The sequence below is a fragment of the Acipenser ruthenus genome, chromosome 8 (assembly GCF_902713425.1).
Source record: "Acipenser ruthenus chromosome 8, fAciRut3.2 maternal haplotype, whole genome shotgun sequence".
NCBI classification, from domain to species: Eukaryota; Metazoa; Chordata; class Actinopteri; order Acipenseriformes; family Acipenseridae; genus Acipenser; species Acipenser ruthenus.
The window spans coordinates 11,729,639-11,752,030 of record NC_081196.1 but is presented as its reverse complement, the minus strand read 5'-3'; the positions used below and the strand labels follow the sequence as shown (position 1 = coordinate 11,752,030).

The 22,392-nt window shown below is 36.9% G+C and overlaps 1 protein-coding gene across 1 annotated transcript in view; it reads left to right on the top strand.

Moving 5' to 3' along the window:
• Positions 1 to 18,301, top strand: part of LOC117972790 (transmembrane protein 135-like) — a 104,435-nt gene extending 86,134 nt beyond the window's left edge. Inside the window, exons 7-15 of the mRNA XM_059028503.1 lie at positions 5,223 to 5,264; positions 5,635 to 5,799; positions 7,465 to 7,534; positions 8,603 to 8,770; positions 9,965 to 10,028; positions 10,287 to 10,363; positions 11,003 to 11,101; positions 12,928 to 12,995; positions 14,163 to 18,301. Coding sequence (XP_058884486.1) covers positions 5,223 to 5,264; positions 5,635 to 5,799; positions 7,465 to 7,534; positions 8,603 to 8,770; positions 9,965 to 10,028; positions 10,287 to 10,363; positions 11,003 to 11,101; positions 12,928 to 12,995; positions 14,163 to 14,298 — 889 coding nt within the window. The 3' untranslated portion in view covers positions 14,299 to 18,301. The remainder of the gene's footprint in view (positions 1 to 5,222; positions 5,265 to 5,634; positions 5,800 to 7,464; positions 7,535 to 8,602; positions 8,771 to 9,964; positions 10,029 to 10,286; positions 10,364 to 11,002; positions 11,102 to 12,927; positions 12,996 to 14,162) is intronic.
• Positions 18,302 to 22,392: the final 4,091 nt, after the last annotated feature.

Genomic DNA, 22,392 nt, shown 5'->3' with positions numbered 1-22,392 from the left:
CCCACTGTAACAACAAAACATCAGGTTTTTCTTTCTTTACTCGGTGAACACGCACTGCAGTCTGAGACCTTTGTGAAACAATAACACAGTGTTGTACTCAAGTCCACCCTATCTGGGCAACACATATTTTAAGAAGATTGTTTTCACCTTATTTGGATATGTGCTTCGAGGAGTAAAAAAGAAATGTTTGCTCTGAAGGTTTTCCAGGAGGAGTGCTTACTGGTTCATAAAACTCATTCCCTTTAAATCATGAAGTCATGTGACATTCTTATTCCTTTTCAAATCCATTTATAATTTTACATCTAAATTAACTAAGCAGAACATTGGATTATGTTGTATACGAGACCAAAGACCTAAGCTCTTTATGCATGTTTCTCATCAGTTTTGTAAGATTGTCAGTATTTCTTTCATTCAGAAACAGTTTTCATCAGGGCCCTGTGGATCTGACTTTGTAACAGTCAGGCAGTCTGTATGTATACTCTTCTCCCGCTGTAGTAAGCACATTCGTGTTGGTGGTGACAAGAAGAGCATTCCTGGGGCAGGGGATGCGTGACAAATGGAAGGAGATCAGTTTGCAGGGTTTAGAAGTCTGGTGAGTGCACTTGCACACCATGGTAAGCAGAGTGTAGTTTCAAAACCTTTTTGCCATACTTTCCTGCAGGTCTTGTGACACTGCTAGTTTCCCTGGAATCCACCAGTGTAAGTTCTTCATAATTCACACTTGCAACAGAGAAAATCAAGTTTGAAATTCCAGACAGGGTATAATATTAAGTTAACAAATTGCTCAAATAGTTGGACAGAAAATGAGAACTCCCTACCACAACACTTGCAAATGAATGTAGAACTACCATTGCCATTACCAGCCAGAACGGCACCAACTGAGCATAAAGATTCAACAAGGATTTAAATTTCATCCATACGTATAACCATAAAACACTCAATAGTGGTACATTTAGAAATACTGGACTTTCTGAAGTTTAAAAGTTGTTCTTGGGGGATACCTTTCCTTAATGGAAACTAGATGTTTAACAGAATACCATAAGGTACCTAACATGATAGTTTCAGTGTCTTAAAGTGAAATCTTTCCTATACTGCAGCAGTGGTTTTGTTTGGAGTTATCTTCCCTATACTTCTCAGCAGCGATGATACATGTGTAATAAAAGGTTGGGAGTGTAGTGTCTGCCCACCCTTAGTTTTCACATGGACTGGGCCTGTATGGGGCAATAGAGTCCTACCAGGGAGGAGGTGTCAGCGACACTAGGGAGATGTTAATCACAAGACCTCCCCTTGTCATTCTGAAATTGTGTGTGTGTACGATAGGTGATCTCCACCAGTGCTCCCTGTTGTGACAATGGTGCCAAGTCAGTCAGAGGTGAGGTAAGGACCAGGACAATTGACCTGGCAGGGAGACTGTAGCAGTACCAGTGAGAGAAGCACTGATATTGAGTGAATAGAGGGTGCTGCTTGTAACACGGCACACTTCTTACCATTGAGTGTTAATGGATCACCAGGTATCAGGCTCATCCCAGCAGCAGTAGGTCCACCCTGGGCTTTTGGAGGTGTCTTCCATTGGGTAAGATGCACATCTCTTGAAGACCCCAAGAAGCTTGCTGATTTGTCATCTTACTGACTCTGGTTAGGTTTTGAATATATATGCAGTACTCTCTTACTTTTCTAAACTGGCATTCTTGAAATTAAAATTAAAATAATCCCAGTAATGGCCTTTCTATGTAACCATTGTGAAAATTTTTTTTTTTTTTTTTTTTTTGTATCCCTCAGTGGCTACATACATAATGGTTACATTTGTTTATTGTTTTTACAAATATTACATCATGTTAACTACGGATCCAAGTTTTCAGTAAATATTATGATTTAGCAGCTCAAAAAAGTTATCTGGGGTTGTTTAAGATCTCGGAAGACATTTAGTGAAAAAAGAATCCAGAATGAATCTTGAAGGAATGCTAGAAATGAAAGCCTGTGTCACATTTCTGGGGAAACATTCTCATGAAATGTACAATCCAGTCTTTAGAATAGAAAGTTCATTCATTTCCAATCGGCTATATTTTCTATTCCAGGAGGTGCTAGTAAACTGATCAAAGCAAACTGATTAATGTTAGTGGTTTCCACTTGACCTTATAGCATATCAGTTATCTGCCATCTCTTTACTCGCCCCCGAGAAGCTCATGAAAAGGATAGCCTTGTGATTTTAGCATATTCTTCTTTTAATAGTTTACACTATAATTGTTTATACACATGCACGCTGTATCAAGCTGTCCACTGCTAAAACACAGTCCTGTTTTTGCTGGCATAAGTAAATATAAATGTAGTTTCATTTCCTGTGTTCTGGTTTTAACTTACAGATGCACTGGGGTGTTGAAAATTAAAGATGAGTGTCACTTGCGTAAATTAGAATCCCAGAAGCCTTTATTTCGAGCCTTGCCATTTTCGCAAGCTCAAGTTTCAAGGTCATGTTATTTCCTTCTTGTCCTGTCCTCAAGGAAGCTGGATAAGGAATGGCAAAATACAAAAATAAAATGTATCATATTTTCCCAGATTCTGTCATTTATGTTTTTTTTGTAGAATATCCAAATTGTTAAGCTTGCAAATGACTGAAATAGTAGTGCTGCTGTGGCATTTTAAATAACTTGCAGTTGCTTACCTGCAATATGTACTATGCCATTGCTGCTGTGCATTTACCTGAATGGAAACCATTGAACCACTATAGATTAATGGTTGGTGTGTAACAATTTGGGACCACTGGCACGTGAAGCAAATTAGCCTCTGATTTGTCAGCTATTAAGGCCAAGTAAAGGTTATAGGTTTAAGGTGGAAACAAGCTTATTCCACTGTATGCAAGTATGTGAGGTGTGTGAGTTCTGCGTTCATCAGAGTCCTCTACTTTCCTTGAACCTTGACTATTGTTGGATTTATTATAGAGACAAGTTTGACTTAAAGTGAGTTCAGATGTGGCTTGAGCATTGTATGTAAACTGGATAACAAGATAACTGCGCACTCCAGAAAGTTTTGCTGCAGGCACATCAGATTACAGCGGTGTCCTCTCTGGAGAAGTTTTAATATATCTAAAATTGTCTAATTTAGTATTCTGAAGGTGTCTTTTTCTAAAATGTTGGATTTAAAAAAAAAAAAAAAAAAAGTATTAAAACTTCCTAACCATGATAAAGTTATGTTGCGTAAAATCTAAATGTCTTGCTCTTGTATTGCCACAGATTTTTTTGAAATACTTAACGAAGAACCCCTTCACAAGAACTGGACAATCTCCTAATTTATCGCTATGGTTTTAGGTCTGCAGAAAGTCAAGATGACATTTAAGAATGTTAACAATTTCACGGTTCACAGTAATCTGATAAGCCTAGAGATACTGTCAGAGTAGGTACTAAATAGCCATTAAAGGTAATGTGGAGGGTGATCAGCAAGCTGCTAAGGAATAAAATCTGATTTATGTAGTGCAGAGAAAAACCACTAATACAGTTTGCATCATTCACCCTCCATCTGAAACACCAAATAATACTTTCTATTGTTAAGAGGGATGAGCCTTTCTTCTACCATTTCCACCATATTGAAGATCTCACTGAAAGGAGACTAGCTAAAAAAAAAAAAAACATCTTTAAGACTGTCACACAAAAAAGTTTCACTCGTAAAAAAAATATATAAAAATGGACATAGATGTACACATTAGTTTATTAGCTATTTTGAGTGAATCTATCTTTCCTATAGGCCTACTACCACAGTGGTCTGTAGTTTTGACTAAATTGAAAACCCTTTCCTTTATTTGACATACTTGCATCTAAACAATACTTAATTTAAGACATATATAGCTGGTATGTTTTTTTATTTTTTATTTTATTGTGGTAAAAGAAAACCTTTGCTGTAAATGTGAAGATGCCCTGTGTACAATCAGTGTCTGTTGAACCATTAGTGTCTTGAAGGATATACTGTATGGAATGTTGTATTAGACAGTCCTGTCAGAGAGGTGATGAAGCTGTCCACAGTACACCTTTGAAGTGTTTTACTGCTGATTCGCAAGAAGCCTGCTTAATTTACTGTGTTTACATTGAAAGAAAATGCTGACATGTGCTTTATGTCAAGCTAGATTAGGAGATATTAATCTTCACTGTGATTATTTAGACAAGGGAAAGATGAAGAATCAAATTTTGTAACCAAAATAATCCTGTGTGTTAGTGCTGTTTAATGTAAACAGACCGTGGCGGGGAAGACTGATAGCAATTCATTCAAATTAATTTAAGAGGCATTACTCTTTGCTGTTCACTGTTCACAGGGATTTATTAACAGATAAGTGGTGTTGAACAGAGAAGATCCTGAACTCACTCTTATAATAAACAGTCATTTGATACAATGGAACCTTGTCGGGCAACAAATATCCTATTTCCTTAGTGTCTGGCTTTCTCCATAGTGAAAATACACTGATGAAAGAATAATAAATGACGAGTCGCCCTGATTTGAAGCGTTCTGTGGTGGATATTTAATAGCCTCTTGTACTTTTGAGAGCTGGACTAAATTAGGCTGATGTTAAAATAATCTGTTCCCACTGTATATCATCCTTATCCAAAACAGATTTGAACTGATTGAAACCCTCTAAAGCTTGAGACAGCTAACCCATTGTGTACCATAGTGTGTGTAACCTGCCAGTAGGCTTTCTAGAGATATGCACTACACGACCACAGTTGTCAAAGCGAATGCCTTGTTCTTAATTCTAGCAGCTTTCCTCTTGTTGGCATTGCAAAATCATTTCCCTAAACCATTTTTCTTGACCTTTTTTTCTGTTGGATCATGGGTCTTTCTAAAAATGGTGTGGTGCTTGATGCATAAAATAAATATTTAGCACGCCAATAAGGGGACCAGTGATAATGTTGTGAATGCTAATAAGAGGTAGGAACATACTTTGGTTATCATAAAAATATATAAATCCAAATTCAAAGCTGAGCATTATTTGTGGTTAATTGCACATGCAATACAGTGTTCAAAATTCTAATACTGTGTCTTGGGGAATCACAAGAGCAGAAAATAAGTTTGCCAGCGACATCTGCTGGAACAGATTTGAACTGAAATAAAATAGGTAAGTCATACTCATAGAATTTTATTGAATGACCAGGGCCCATTTCTCGTGTACCAAGCACTGTATTCTGCACACATAAAGATAGTCTCTTGTAAATTTTTTTTTTTTTTTTTTTTTTTTTTTTAAGGTGCAAAGATGGGCTTAAGGGATTTGCATTCTCAGCTCTTAAGTAAGTATTACATCTAAGAGCTAAATTTGGAGCTGGAAAATAATCATCACTCACTTTCTAACTGTACAAATGTAAGCTAAAGTTATTTTTAAGAATGAACCCTTTTCATAGTTTCTTCTAAGTGAGTTCGGTAGACGTTTTCTACCAAGATTCAATGTAATTGATTCAATTGGTCCTGACCGTGATGTACATGAACTGTTAATGTAACAAGCGTTCTGTGGTTTTTTTTTAATTGTATTGCTCCTTAATAGAAATAATGTGTTGAGCAATGTGTTATTTATATTAAAATCTGGTTTGAATAATATAACCTTTACCTAGGGTAGTGTGTTAAAAGTGTTTTATTTTTTTATGCCACTTTCTTATCTTTTAGGTTCATAGTTGGTAAAGAAGAAATCCCAACGCATTCATTTCTAGCGGAGGCCACATATGTGAAAGCACCAGAGAGGGCGAGCCTGGAGCAGGAGAGGCCAGGGGCACAACCGAAGAAGAGCAGAGCTTCTCTAGCAGTGCTGACCAGGAAACTAATAGAATCCGTGTAAGACAGACCCACACAACAATCTCACAAACTATGTTATTTCCCTTTTTTGTAAATGTTGCTATTTAAATTGCATTTGTTTTCATATTGGATGTGCCTGGGATATATGGCTTAAATGAACAGGCATTAAACAAAACCTGAAGTGCAAGTTGCTTAAAATGCCAGACGCTTTCTTTCCTTTCCTTTTCTTTTTTATGATGCGGTCATTCTAAGTGGTTGTGGGTTCTGTTGCTCCAGTATTGAGTTATACTTTTTTCTCTAAATCTGCCTTTACCTGACTTTAAGCTTGCTTTGAGCTTGTCTTAAGTATCCCAAGTGCAGCAACTTAACTGCCTACCTCTGAGTTTCAGTGCTGTGACAGTGTGATAACATGACTTTATCTCCTCCAGCCCCTCCTACTCTAAATGTATATCGACAGGGGTAGGTAGGGCTGGCAGAATTGCAAGGTCACACTGTCACATGATGTGAATGGAATGAGGAAAGCTGTTCAGTCCTGGCACTTAGGATTCTTCAGACAAGCTCAAAGCCAGGAGAGGACAGATTTAGTGGCACAGAACCACTCAGAATGATTGCAAACAACATAAAATAGCAAAAATAAATGTTTAAAAGTTATTAAAATGACATTTAAAGCTGCTTAATCTTTAATAAGGGGAAGTGGAAAATCCAGCCTATTAAAGTAATTGCAGCTAACAAAATAATTCCATAAAATTGAGACATATTTAGCTAACAGAAGTGTAAAATTGACTTATTTTGTTAGCTACAGTGACTTTAAAGATCCCATCGAAACAAAATAGCATGCATTTACTGGCTAATTTCCATTAATTATTATTATTATTATTATTATTATTATTATTATTATTATTTATTTCTTAGCAGGCGCCCTTATCCAGGGCGACTTACAATTGTTAGAAGATATCACATTATACATTATACAGATATCACATTATTTTTACATACAAGTACCCACTTATACAGTTGGGTTTTTACTGGAGCAATCTAGGTAAAGTACCTTGCTCAAGGGTACAACAGCAGTGAACCCCACTGGGGATTGAACCCACGACCCTCCGGTCAAGAGTCCAGAGCCCTAACCACTACTCCACACTGCTGCCCTAAAGGCCAAAAACACATACACAATAAAATAAACTTTGATTTCAATACAGACAAAGACAGATAAAGATTCTGGCATTGATGAAGCATTGTGAAGTAGTTGTGATTTATATGTCATGCATGCTTAATGAACCAGATATTTGGATTTTATTGTATTTTACTGTGTATACTGCAGATCGCTAACTTCATCGTTTAACATCTTTATTAATCAAACAGTAGAACAGTAAAGTATACTTTGTAATATACGTTGTGCAAGACTAAGCTAAAATTTACGGTAATAGTTCTATTTCAGAGCTAAATTGCCTCTGTATTTCCACATGCATTCTTCAGTAAGTAAATTACTCTGGCGCCATTCACGTTAAACTCTTATGTCATTATTATTATTATTATTTTTTTATATTTAATCAGATAGAATTGGCTAGGGAAATTTGTGGTTTTGTTCTTAGTTGAAATTGCTTTCCTGTAATTTTATGTCTGTTAAATACAATGTTTGTGTAAAGGTAACTGTAATTGTCAAAAATGGAATGTGGGTGACAAGATTTCCTTTATTACTTCCAGATGCAAGCATGGACCAAGGCATAGGTGTTGTAAACACTATGAAGACAACTGCATCTCCTATTGTGTTAAAGTAAGGATTTTTTCTTGATTAGAAGAGATGTAAAATAAAGAAAGAAGAGCCTGGATGGAGCATTGGACTAGTGCTTTTAAAAGCTAAAACTATAGAAAATCAGCACAAAAAAGGTAGTATGGTGTAATTATTTTGGAAAATCCCCTGCCATAAAATAGGTGAAATAATGAATTGCAGTAGTGCATCATTAATATACTGTATATAGAGTCATTTTACTGTGTAAAATGACTTTATATATATATATATATATATATATATATATATATATATATATATATATATATATAGTAAAGCTGTAGTTGGGAACCATACACATTCTATATTCTGTGTTCCAGCTAAAGAAAGTGGAATGACATTATTGGAATCATGGGAGTCATGGCCTTTGCTCCTTTTAACTGGTTCCTTGCTGGGATGCATCAAAAGGAGGCCTCTGTATTGCATTGTTTTCTATGCAAGTACAATTAGGAAGAAATGCGAGTGTTAAAATGGAAAAATCCCATTGGGGTGTGCTGCAGTGTACTACACTAGTCTGGCTCTTGCTGGTAGTGGTCTGTGGGTTTAGATAAGTGTTTTGTGCTTTGGGTAGATCAGGTTCATATGCGTTTGACCACACTGATTGCAGTTTAGGGTGAATGGAAAAATAAATTAGTAATATAGGCATATTTCGAGTGCTTTGCAGTCCGGATATCCTGACAGGCAACTTCCTCAGCTAGCCAGAATTAATGCTTAAATTATGTGAAGATAAACATGTCTAAGGAGACGCAAAAATATATCCTGTTGTTCCTGCATTACATTTCCTGAACTGGTTCTTGTTATGGTACTAACATGCGCTACTACTACTACTGGAGTATAAGACAGTATACTGACCAGCAAAAGTCACAAACCTGATAAGTGCACCTTAGTTGTTTATTACCGATTTAGTGACATGACATTTTGTTCCCGTCATACAAATAATGTTTTTCCCTTCAATATAATATTTTTTTTAAAATAGGGGACAATGTATGGGAGTGAGAAGCGAATATCTTGAAATGGTAAGAACAAACTCAGCATGTATGTGTATTTTCACAGGGTTTTGTCCGAATGTTCAGTGTCGGCTACCTGATTCAGTGCTGCCTGAGGATCCCGTCGGCATTCAGACATCTGTTCACAAAGCCCTCCCGGCTCCTGTCTCTGCTGTACAATAAAGAAAACTTCCAGCTTGGTGCATTCCTGGGATCCTTTGTCAGTATATATAAGGTAATTTATTGAAATCATTACATTAAAGTAGTGTTTTACATCTCACTGTCCTTCATGAATAGGATCTCCAAAAAACAGGGTAGTCCTTCAAGAATATATACAACATGAGTGAGAATACATTTTCATAGATGATAAATGTTATTAGTGCTTAGCAAAAATAACATTGCTTATGCCCGTCGGTGGGTTCGTCACAATAGTTTTCCTCCTTATCCGGGTCTAATTTTACTGTATTTCAGTTTAACAAATACTGTACTTTTTTCCCATTTCAAGAATTTTAAGCCCAATCGAGACCCTTACAATGCAAACAGAAACCATCAGAAGGAAAATAGGAGAGTAACTGTGTCAGTTTGAGAATAGCACCGAACCAATGATCGAGGAACAGGAACCAGCAAAACAGACAGCACACATAACAATCACAGTGAGGCAGAGCAACTACCATAGAAAATAAATGTATTTTATACACAATTTGGGCCTGGGTGAGCAAATCCATCACTTTGAACTGGACATGTTGCCTGGTCTACCGCCGCAGCTCAACTGAGCGTCAAAAATACGCCATTCCCACAAGCCCCTCCCTCGGGAAACAAAGAACCAATGAAATTAAACTTCCTTCGGTATGTAAGACACTGACATACCAGTAGAACACTGCAGACTGCGGAAGGACATGACATAGTCCTAATTTAAACTGAAGAAATAATGAAAAAAATAATAATAAATACATAAAGAAACTCAATAGAAGTGTTGCATGAATCTAATATGCCTTGACCCAACTGTATCAGATTTATTTGACCCAAAATATCAGATTTATTTCTTACTTATTCGCCAACCAGGTAAGCAGGAGCCAAGCTGGTAGGAGTTCTGTTGTTTTAGCCTGATGGTTTACTTACTTATTACAGCTCCAAGCACAGTGAAATGTATGTAGATATGGGCACTTCCAGTATATCCCCAGAGCCTGGAATATTCTTCCCCAGCAGGAGAGAAATGTCTCAAGAATTGCGAGTTGTATTTATGCCTGAAAGGTCTCAGCTAAGATCAGAACAGTCTTAGTCTTTTTTATTACATAAAAACGATTTTATTATGCAATGCTTGCGCCTGTTTGTATGACTTGGCTTTTGCTATTTAGTAAAAGTGCTGAGTAATGATTTGTCCTTGCATGTTGACCAGGTCTAATGAACATACTGACTTGTTCTTTTCCAGGGCACTAGCTGTTTCTTGCGGTGGGTGAGAAATCTTGATGATGAGCTCCATGCTCTTATTGCAGGCGAGTTTGGCTATGTGTCTAAATATAATAGAGTAATTAGCACAGTATTCATTGTCCTATAACCTTGTGATCTATTAATAGAGTGAAATAATCTTCACTGTTAAATGTACCTTGGGGATAATTAAACACCTTGGTTGCAAACTTTATTCCCACCCACCACATCCATTTAGCTTGATGTTACTAATTCTAATGACATTTTTAAACCTGTTCTTTTGGGTGCTGTTTTTGATCAGTGTGTGTTTCTCTTGATTTTGACAGGTTTTCTTGCAGGGATCTCCATGATGTTTTACAAAAGCACCAGTATCTCCATGTACCTTGCATCCAAACTAGTGGAGGTAAAATGTAGACCTCTTTCAGATTATTAACAAATACAAAATAGATCTTTAGGGAAAGAACAGTCTCACTATTGGTCCATGAACCAACTTACACAAATCATAGCACACACAATGTTCCCGTGCTGTAAGCCATGGCAGTTATTGTCTTTTAGATGTTAGTTCTTGTAAGCAGTGATCTGGTTTGGTAATCATCTTAGTAGCATGAAAAAACTAGTCAACCAAAACAAATTAATTCCTGTTCCTTTTGTTTCAGAGAACCAATCTCTCTCTTAGAAATAAAGTCTGCCTAATTTACAGTTTTTTTGCCCCATTGTATCTATATCGTTTTATCATTTTAAATAATGATAGAGATAAGGAAAGTCATCTGAAATGTACCACAGACTTGGCCAAGTCAATTACTAAAGTAATTACTGTTGACTGGTCTATAATCAAAGTGCATCTGTGTATTCCACGTGATTTTGAGAGACAGACGATGTTTCACGAAAAATAATCATCTTAAACTGTTATTGTACCAATAACCCATTTTCATTCAATTTATTTTAAACAATGCCTTCTAAAGATCAAGACGAATGCATAAATAACCAACAGTTACGTTAAAATATATTGCCTCTTAATGCATTTTTTCTTTCTTGTACACAGACAATGTACTTTAAAGGCATCGAAGCTGGAAAGTTTCCATATTTTCCACACGCAGACACAGTGATTTACGCCATTTCAACAGCTATTTGTTTCCAGGCAGTAAGTTGTACCTTTTTAATTCTGCAAAGGACACAGCTCCTTGTTCTGTACTACTACACAGGGTGGGAAATCGAAGACCTTTTGCAAGCCATGAGAATTTAGCAAGACACAGATTCTTCACCTGTATAGGAATTTTGCCACAAACCCCACTTTCTGCAGCACCTTTTTTTTATGTGTTTATTTTTTGTGACTCATAACAGTGTTTGTCCATACAGTCATCACTGTGGCATTACCACAATGACTTCAGTACATTTTTACAAAACAACCATGCATGTGGTAGAAAGTCAGAAACAGATGTGTAGAAGCCTAATTAAAAGCATTTCCACACACTACTGTCAGTAGTAAATTGTATACTAAATTAATTTACAGACTTGAAGCATTGCTTAGCTTCTGCGAATGCTAAATGAAATGGAATGTTGCATCCTGTAGTTAAGCTGTTTTCAGAGCGGTCAGAACTCTCGTGCTTGCATGTTGCACAATATGCTATTAATGCTTCTAGACTCAAATGCGTCACCAAATCTAATGATCTAAAATCTGATTAAAAGGATGTGTGCAATCATACATTTTCTTAATGTTGCCTTTGGATTGCAACCCTTGAAGTTGAGGTTGATGCTATTAAGTGATTCAACCACATGGTATGCACATGCAAAGCAGAATTGGTATCTTCATTGCTGAAGACTGAAAAATATTCTCTGACCTTTTTATGTTAATGGATAGAAGCTAAATGTATTTACAAAGCAAAAGGGGTGGATAAAAGTTAAACGTTACCCAAAGTAGCTGGTAGACAGATATTCAATCTAGATATTGTGTTTATGTGCCCTGCATTATGTTAAGAACTGTCATGTATTTCACTGAGAAATCAATTTCTTCAACATGGTATTTACTACACTTACTACAGTTGAGACAAGGCCTTAAATATTGCAACTGTTATTCTTGATTCCTTGAATATTAAGGGGTCTCTAGTTGACTAAAGGAACGGTTTAGGGAATTTCTTAGGAGAGAGGTCAATAAACAAGTACTTATTTTGAGTAAAAACAGAACACCCTGTAACGTGAGGGATTTAGCTTGACAGCTCTAACATTCCATGATGTCTTACCGCTAACACGAACAGGACTGCTGGTTTAGTCTTACATTTGCACACATGAATGCAAAAACCATGTGTATTAAGATTTGTTTTACGTCTTGCAAATAGTGAAAAGTTTAGCTAAGCTTCTTGAGCCTTGAATGGTGCCTGCAGCAGCAGGTGGTTACTGAGTAAGATATAGGTTACAACTTTCTTCAGTCACTTGCAAACAAAGGAGAAGTGGCAGGGGAACTCCTGCTATAGGAGGCTGTGTGGTCCAGTGGTTAAAGAAAAGGGCTTGGAACCAGGAGGTCCCTGGTTCAAATCCCACTTCAGCCACTGACTCATTGTGTGACCCTGAGCAAGTCACTTAACCTCCTTGTGTTCTGTCTTTCCGGTGGGACATAATTGTAAGTGACTCTGCAGCTGATGCATAGTTCACACACCCTAGTCTCTGTAAGTCACCTTGGATAAAGGCGTCTGCTGAATAAACAAATAATAATAATAAACTTTTATAATAAAAATACATCTTTTTTTTCCGAATTTAGGGGTGAATATGTAAGAGAGAATCTGTGTTTTTGGTAGGGATAAGAGGTTATGGAATATGTTTTAAATAGAATTGTAATGACTCATTCAGTTGTTGGTTCAGTTATTTTTTTACTTGGTTAAAGCTTAAACATTATAGATGTATGCAGGCACTTAATTGCAGTGCTTATTTTATTATGATGAAGTGTGTTTTTTACCTACTTTGTTTCTGCTTCAGGCTGTGATGGAGGTTCAGAATCTCAGACCTTCATACTGGAAGTTCCTGTTGAGATTGACAAAGGGCAGGTGAGTGATTGATTGTTACTTAAAAGTGTGGTGGTGTCAATAGCTAGTACCATCTGTGTGGTAAACAAAAGTACTGCAGGGCAAAAATCGTGGGAGATTTCAGTTTTATGGATTATTATAAGTCGCCTCCTCCTTGAAGTACACGCGGACTACTAATTCTGTAGAAATTGTCACCATATGCACTACATTTTATTCAAGCAACATTACTTATTATTGATTACTATGTAGTTGTAATATATACTTTCATGGTGGTTCACCAGAAAAAAGGAACACAGAAATGACTATATTAAGGCTATATCTATTCTTGTATAAAGTGTTGCTGTGTGCATTTAGACTGTCAGACACAGTTGTGTTTTACACTTTACTACACATATAAACCTATATTATTAAAAAGTCTGTTCTTGAAATTAAAGTACTAAAGTACTGCACGTCATATTCTTTAACTGGTACACACATGCTAAAACTGGTCAAGGTATATGAACTTGGGTCTGTCAAAGATGGGGAGAAAATCACAGATGTCTAGTCTTTAAATTGACTCCCACGTTTAAATAAAACTAGTATTTAACACCTTTTATTGCTTTGGCTCAGGTGTCACTAAACCTACTGGGACTTGACACCTCATAAATACTTGAGTCTGTAGGCTTTTTTTCACAGAATAAACTGTGTAACACTGCACAGAACCAAATGGTCAAGTAAAATATATATTTTTGAATCCTTGGTTTTAAAACCTGTTTTGTGATTTGTTAAAATGTCACGGATTATAGTTTGCACTATAGCCCCCGAAGTCCTGAATAACAGTCTATATTCATGGCAACACTACATATACTTGAATACTTCCATAGCAACCGCTTTTTCCTACACTGACGTGCTCACCTTTCACTTTTTTATTTTTCTATAATTGTTTTGATTGATTTTTCAAGTGGTACAAAAGATGGATGTATGAAAACATCACTAAATCATTTAACAACAAAGAAAAGAAAACATTTGGGGGTGGAGGGAACAAAACCATACCAAAAAATCAATTAAATAAAAAAAATACAATAAAAATAATTCAACAAAATATACCTACCACCTTTCACTTTGACGTTTGTGTTTATTTCTACATCTAAAATGTAATTAACAAGACAAGGCTTGGCAAGTTCAACATCTCCCTTCTTGTGTTACCAGGTTTGCTGTGATGAACCGTCGGGTGCTAGACGTCTTTGGTACCAAAGCCTCACGGGATTTCAAGGGCTTTATACCCCAGCTGGATCCCCGGTACACTGTAGTGAAGCCAGAAATCGAGATTCAGCCGGGTTCCTGAAGCAGTGTTGTCAATACTGACCAAAGCAGCACGGCCACCAACCCAGCATGTTCAGTGAGGCCAAGGCACTCGTAATCAGTGTTATTTCAATTTGATACCATTTCTGATTGATCAGGAATGCCGGAGGAGAAGTTTGGTTTTAATTAAGCAAACCCTTTTGCCGAAAGAAACTGTGAATTGTGAAAGCACTTAATTAGCTGAAAGTATATTCATATATATGTCTCGTTAGCACAGTTTCTGAATCGAGCAATAATCTGAATGAATAACCATAGAAGAGAAATGAACTATTGCATTGAAGTTAGTAAAGTTTTAGGGAAATCTTTAGAATTATATAGAAATGTACAGTTATAAACTGAAAAATGTTTTAAGGAAAGTATAATCTATTAAGCAGTCATTTCAATTTCATTGAATTCAGGTGGGAACTTTCTGCCTCAAATCTGGTTGTAATTGTAGGCCAGAGTTTGAGATCCTATTTGGCGCTTTAGTCTAACACAGCGGGCTTGACAAAGAGGAGACCGGGGGAGGGGGGTCCGTTCATAGTATAAATCTGACTAAATTGCATTAAACAGATGGAATCTATCAAGGCTACACTGTCATTATTGGCCAATACTAGTATAATTCAGAACAATAACCATGGCTGAGTAATAGAACTTCAGTGTGTTCCAGTTTTAGAGAAACTGGCACACATGCAGGAAAAAAAATGCAACAAACCTGAACTAACAAACTTTATTTTTTATTCAGAATCAAAATTGCAAAATGGCAGTCTGGTAGCAGAAATGCATGCAATCTCTCAGGTGTTACCACAGTAACTTCTCTCTTGTGTATATCATCATGGAAGAGGTTTGTGATGTGGCTTGATGCCGCCTGTAAGAATCAGAACACAGATCCAAAAAGACCTTTAATATTGAATTGCATCTATAAATTAGCTCTCTGGCGGAGCCTACTGGTTGATCTGTCTCTTACCTTTTTTCTTCTTTTTTTTCTAAACTTTATCTAAAGCAGCTACCAAGGCCCATACAAACCTAACCTCATTTTTAACAATTTGCTGCTCAGTGATGGATTTTGTTATTCATGTTAACAAAGACAGTATTGAATGGGTGGTGCAAAATGTAACTTCTGCAACATTTCTGACTGTTTGCTTCTTCACACAGTGCTTCATTTTGTAATTGTATGTCTAATGAAAATACCGTATTACTTGGAATTAACGCTGCTGCGTTTATTTTAAATTGCTGAAAACAGCGGTGGCGCTTATTCAAGGGTGGTGGTAAATAGAAGTTATATAGTTTTCTAAAGGCAAAATTTTTTATCGCGGTACTTGAGGGAGACGTATATTGAAGTTTATTTCTGCGGATACAACGTGATCAGGATGGTGAAGAAGTCCTACAACTTTACACTGAAAGCTGTTGAATTTGCAGATCAGTAACGAGAGAAATGTCAGTTCAACACCAAGGAGGTATGTTTATTTTCCCTTTCTTTTCTTGCAGCAGTTTCTAAGAGTCGCAGGGCTGAACTCTTTAATAGATGATGCGCTTCTTTCTCTTCAACCAGCAAGACAACTAAACGCTCGCAGTCTCCTGGTCCAGGTAGGGCTTCGTGTGGAAGAGGAGTTGATCCTGTGGCTATCCCCTAAACAGCAACGCTACAGTGAGAGCTACCCTAGCTTCTGCTTGACACTCCAAAACACCACACCCCCCACTCTCCGAACTTCCTGTCTGGATCAGGATTCTGCAGCGTCTCTTATTAGCCAAAATACCGTGCATACAACCAAAACAGAAATGCATTTAAGAAACTCAAATAATAATCATACAGCTCCTGCAATACAACTACAATGTATTACTTTTCTTGCTAATTCTTAATATATTTATTTTAGTGCTGCTGTATCAGTGCATAGTGCTGTGTACCTACGGTATTCTTTTTTTGTTTGGGTTCCATAAACTTTACAGTAAAAGTCTATCCAATTCATTTTGTTTCTTTGTAAAGTTTTGCCACACTGTTTTGTATGTGTTTCTTAAGTGCTGCATTTATTTGGGCTGGGGTAGGGGGAAAAATTCACATGTTTCATTATTGAGAGCGCCGTTTATTCGAGGGCAGCGTCTATTACAACTCTGATATCCGAGTGCAGCACCTATTCAAGGGCGGCAGTAATTCAAAGTAATACGGTACAGGAAATGTTCTACATTCTCAAAAAAGGCAACATTATCTTTGTATTTATGCTGGGATTTCGTAATAATAACATGAAGTATAGCACATTAACACATTGCCAAGGATTAAAAGGGTTTCATGCTCTTTTACAAACTGAGGTACATACAGTATAAATAAGGTTAATCTTCACAAGTGTATAATCCACTTGTCAGACATCAGGGTTTTTTCTGCCCTGGAGAGTTTGAAGATTACAGACTGTTGTTAAACGCACCAACTGCATAACCCATTTTGTTTTCTATGAGGTAGCATTCCTTAAATAACATGACTTTTTAGGCTTGTTGCACAAGTATATATATATATATATATGAGTGTGTGTATATATATATATATATATATACACACACACACAAAGTGTGCATTAGTGGTCCTTGCACTTCCTGGATCGAATCTAATCCCACTGCATTTTGCACTGTATTGCTTTTTTGAATTGAGATTTTTTTTGGCAAACTTGGTAAGTGAATATTGAGTAAACTTACTCACTATCATCAGTTTGCTTTTACATTTAAATGATATTTATAAAATCAGGCTCCAAGTGTTGGTATGCATCCATATTGCACAGACAAATGATTGTGTTTTGCACCTTACTGTTAGCAAGTATAATAATAAGACCAGTGATGGAATGGGATTCTGCAAAAATTGTGATCACAGGTGTCCATGTAGTGTCTTTTTGGGCTTGCAAGGTGCCCTCTTTTTTTTCATGTTTAGTTCTGGTTTGGTTTTTGCTGCTTTTTTTCCTCAATAGAAGTGGGTGTGTCTTGAAGGAAAATTAAGGAAAAGTTAATTTTGTAGAACAAAAAACCTGCCCAGAATATTTGGAGGGGTTGGTGCAAATATGTTCTTTATGAAGGTCTATGCTATAAAGGCATCTAAGGAGAATCCTTCTTGTCATTATCTAATGAGATATAGAATAGTGGTGCATTATTACCAGCACCCACTCTAAATAATTGGAATGCATTGTACAGACCCTCTCCTGAGCGTAATTCACTAAGCCTGATTAGGACTAATGTGACTTCCCACTGAGCACTGTCAACACCCTCAGACTCTGTACGTCCCTGACCCTCAGTGGGGCTCACTGAGCTATATTGTTTCATTTCATTCTTTTTCTGATGCAAAAAGGAACTGCGCTGGTGTATCAATGTGTTAACAAAAATAGCGAATCCTGGGCTTGCTGAGCAGGTTTTTCATTCATATACATTTCGGTATACCTCCAAAGTTAGACCTACATTGGTAGGCTAACATTTTGATTATTGCCTTTACAAATAAACGAGGCAACTACCTCCATATCCACATTGTTTACCAATCAGTCCTTATCAGTGGTTTATGTGTGTTCCCTCGTAATGTGAAGTGTCATTAATTGTTGCTTTTATGAACAGAATTATGAAATTAATTGTCACTATTATATGAACTGTATAGTTCACTTCTACTGTAAATGCTGTAATATTGAACCTGTGGAGGGCTAGCTTTTGTCACAAATGACCATTGAATAAAAGGTAGTAAACAGTGTAGCCTTACATGTAACACCCGTAACATTTATTTTGTACAATAACATTCCATGCTTCTATTCTTTCTTACGGACATTATTAAAAGAACATAACCCCCTTCTAACCTTGGACTGTAACCTGACACTTGTCAGTAAATGAAATAAACCATTATAGAAGATCAAATACAAAAAATGACACTTTTAAAAAGTACACGTTTTAAATAATGTAACTTTAATTTACAAGCTATGCAGTTACATTTGTACAATTAAAACTGCTGTTTTACGTTTTGTTTACAATTAAAATCCTAATACAATGCTAAACATGCTGTATGGTTTTAACTACAACTAATTTTGTGAGACAGTTAATATTGTCACTACATATTTTTGGAGCTTCTTACTCTCCTCCTCTCCTTTCTTTACACTGTATATTTATTTTTGCAAATCTCACCTGTGGTGCCAGACTGCTACTCTTTATCCAGACATTGATAGTAACTTGTCTGTAAAAATGTCTGTTGCTTCTTTAAAGTAGTCTCAATATACAGATCTGCACTGTGAAACAAGTAAATCTCGGCTTGTTCCAATATCAAATTAGTGCTGCAGCTGGTTTCATATTTACTTTTAACAACATAACTTCACCGAGCAAAACATTTTATTGTCTGATATAGTGGACTAAATGTCACTATCATCAAAGTACACCTGCATATGTCACATTTGTATAATAAATTGGTTCACCTAACAGAATAATCACAGCCTTTATGTTCAGCCTACTTTTTTTTCTGCAATCAGAGATTTTAAAGTCACGCCTTCACGTCCTTCGTATTGGACACTCATTGGGTCATTTCCACCATCAGCATGAATTTAGGGGATCGAGTTCTGCCAGCCGGCATACCTGTTTTTAAAAGTTCAATTTAAAAACAGTCTCCATCTGGAGCTGATGGAAATGAATGAGTCTGATTTCAGATAGCTTTCAAATCAATTCCAGTGGTAAGTGGAAATGTACCATTAGCCCAAATAGCCTTCAGACATTAAAAAGTATCAAAACAATGGTTAAGTAAGCATTTAATGCGCTTCGATAACTCCAGGCTGATAGAACAACACTGTTTGGGTACTGTGGAATACATTAATTGAGATTATGCTGTATACTTTTCATATTAACTGGACTACATTGATGAGATACTGTTATAGCTATCAGTGACAAGGTTGGAAAACATAGGTGTTCATTGAGGGACTGTGTCTTGCTACACACAAATGTGTAAATCTTAACACATTTCTCAAATGGTGTACTTAGTTAACCGAATCCTAAACACATTTTTACAGGTAAACAAGGGCAGAGTGAAAGTCATACATATGATGTGAAATTATGGAGTTTTAAACCAGATGGTATTAAGATAAACAACAGTGGTTAATCAGTGAAAATAATCGACTATTTTCGAGTGCCGTTAGGTGTAAAAAAACTGGAGTATCTGCCGCATTCATTCACCACTTTGACTTTATCCCCCATAAACATTCCATATCAGCTGATATTAGTTCAAATTGTAGATACCACTGATGACATAAAAAAAATAGATACAGTATTATTGAATAGATCTTGGGTGTTGGAGGCTACCAAACATGCAAATGCACTTGAAAAGCTGAATTTTTAATTCCAGTACTTTTGGTTTGTAATTTGTGACTGACAAAATAAAGCCACCTTCCTGATGAATCTACTGTTCACTGTGTTCTCTGTCACAAATTCAGTTTTCAGGTGAATTGGAAAATGAATCAAGTAAAAGATCAAGTATGTTAAATACTGGTTTATTTTGCTTTCCAATGCACCATCTAAAGGTTTGCAATAGGCATCCCATGCATAACTAGAACACGTGAAAGCCCAACATAATGAATTGCGAATGCACAAAGAATTTGGTGTTTCATTAGTTTTTCATAGGTGCAACCAATAAACATGTGAAAAGCTTTGTAATATAAATATACTATGCCCATTATTTTTTTTAATCTGATTAAGCAATGAGTAAATTAAAAAATAAAAGTAAATACAAAAATAAATGGAATAACCACCAGTAGTGACTTTCACTATCTAAATTACATAAACCACTTTTTCATGTTATAGCTTTGTCCCTATGACTGGTGGTCTATTTTATTTTCTCTTGGCTTTCTTCCCAGCTTTCCTATGTCTTGTTTTGGCTTGTTATTGCAGCTTTCCGGCCTTCCTGCTTCTCTCCCTGAGCTCGGCTTCCCTGCCTCTCCTAAGGCCCCAGATGAAGCACAGCTGCAGCATGTCAATATTGCACCTTCTCTCTTCACCGCTTCCTCAGCCTGTGTCTGCTGCTCACACAGCTTCATATTCTGTCCTGTGCTTCACTGTTAACCCTACCAAAGACAGGGAGTCAAAAAGCACTCGAATCCAGGTCATATTGGAATTTCCCTCAAGTGGCCAGTAGTTTGGAGTAATTCTTTTTTTATATATTACAGTATATGGGAAGAGGGAATAAGTTCTACAGTTGACTCTGCATATTATATAGTCACCATCAGTATGGAAGCGCCTGTAAAACACTGCTGCCTTAACCTTTTCTGTTTAGGCCTCGATAAAACTTTCTGTAAATATAACTGAGAGAATGCCCTAATATTGCTATTCTGCTTAACTTTCAACCTCAAAACATAGCTGTTCAAGGTGGTAAAATGTTTAAGTAGCTTCTGATGTTCTTTACTTATTTTTTTACCTTACCTTTTTAGGCACAGGTTATGCCAGGCAGATTCTGACTGATTCAGAGAAAGAATAGCAGTCAAATTTAATATTTGAGCAACAGAACCACTTACAGATTGTAAACATCATAAAAAGGTGAGAAAATGAATAATATTCCCCTTTAATTTGGCACATTCCTGGAATAACACCCAAGTGTAAGAATTCAGTAACTTGCTGGGCCAACTTTTACATGCTGGGTCAACACACTTACCTCCTGTGGGTTGTTTTTGCCATTTATTTCAGTGCTGGGTTTTGTCTCCAGTCGTCTTGGTAAGTGGACAGCTTACATTATGTGGCAGACAAGGTGCTATAATATATATGCAGATATTCTTCATGTTACTAATTTTCATAATGACTTAGTAAAACCAAATTTTCTGCAACTAACTTGGGATCAGTAAGGGATTTGTGAGGATTACCCAGCACTGTAATGGTAATTAAAAAAAATAAAAAAATAAAATATATATATATATATATATATATATATATATATATATATATATATATATATATATATATATATATATATACTGCATTTCATAATCTCAACTATAACAATAAAGGTGTGTGTGTTCCCTACAATAATATCATCCTGTTACAGTGGTAGAATCTATTAAGTTATTTATACTGGCTATAGCAATGTATTGATTTATAAAGCATTTGAGCCTCATCATTTGTATGGTTATTTTTTATATCTAGTGAACTGTGTGGACTTGTAAAACTGGAATCTGAAGCAGGTAAAGCACAAGCAGAGTCCATGTGAGCTTCCCCTATAAAGAGCAAGTAGCGGGGTTCTGAAAAATACAGCATTACACGTCCCCACGTGTTGTTACAACTGTTTAAATAACGTACCTGTCATTTTTCCTTTCATTGTTGTCATCCCGTCAACTTTTTACACGTATGACTTTAAAGTCTGTTTCAAAGCTCTTTTCAAAATGTCTGCTCTTGTGCACTGGGGTTTCAGATCCCTCCTTGAGATCTGTCCTTCACTGTATGAAGAGCAATTAAATAAAAAAAACATGTTCGGTACCACATCATGGATAGTTATTGCCGTGGAGACGTCTACATTTTTCAGAACTCCGCTACTTACTCTTTAAGAACTCCACTAACAACCCACGTAAACTATTCTCTACCTTCTCCTCCCTCCTAAACCCTCCCCCCCCTCCTACTCCCTCCTCTATCTCCCCTGACGACTTTGCCTCCTTCTTCTCTTCTAAAATCTCAGATATCCGCAAACTCTTTAACACCTCTCCCTCCCCCGCACCCCCTCCTGCTCCAACCCCTACACCCACTACATCCCCTACTAACTCGCCCTCCCTCTCCACCTTCTTGCCCCTCTCAGACTCTGACCTCTCCTCCCTGCTCCAGGGTCACAAACCCACCACGTGTGCCTTGGACCCCCTCCCCACTCACCTCTTTCAAGCTGCTGCTCCTGCTCTACTCCCCTTCATCTCCTCCCTCCTCAACACCTCTCTACTTTCTGGCATCTTCCCCTCTGCCTTCAAAAAAGCCTCTATCACTCCCCTCCTCAAAAAACCTACCCTCGACCCCACCTCCCTCCAGAGCTACCGTCCTGTCTCCCTCCTACCCTTCCTCTCCAAAACCCTCGAGCGGACTGTACACCGCCAGCTCTCTGCTTTCCTGTCCAACCACTCTCTGCTTGACCCTCTCCAATCTG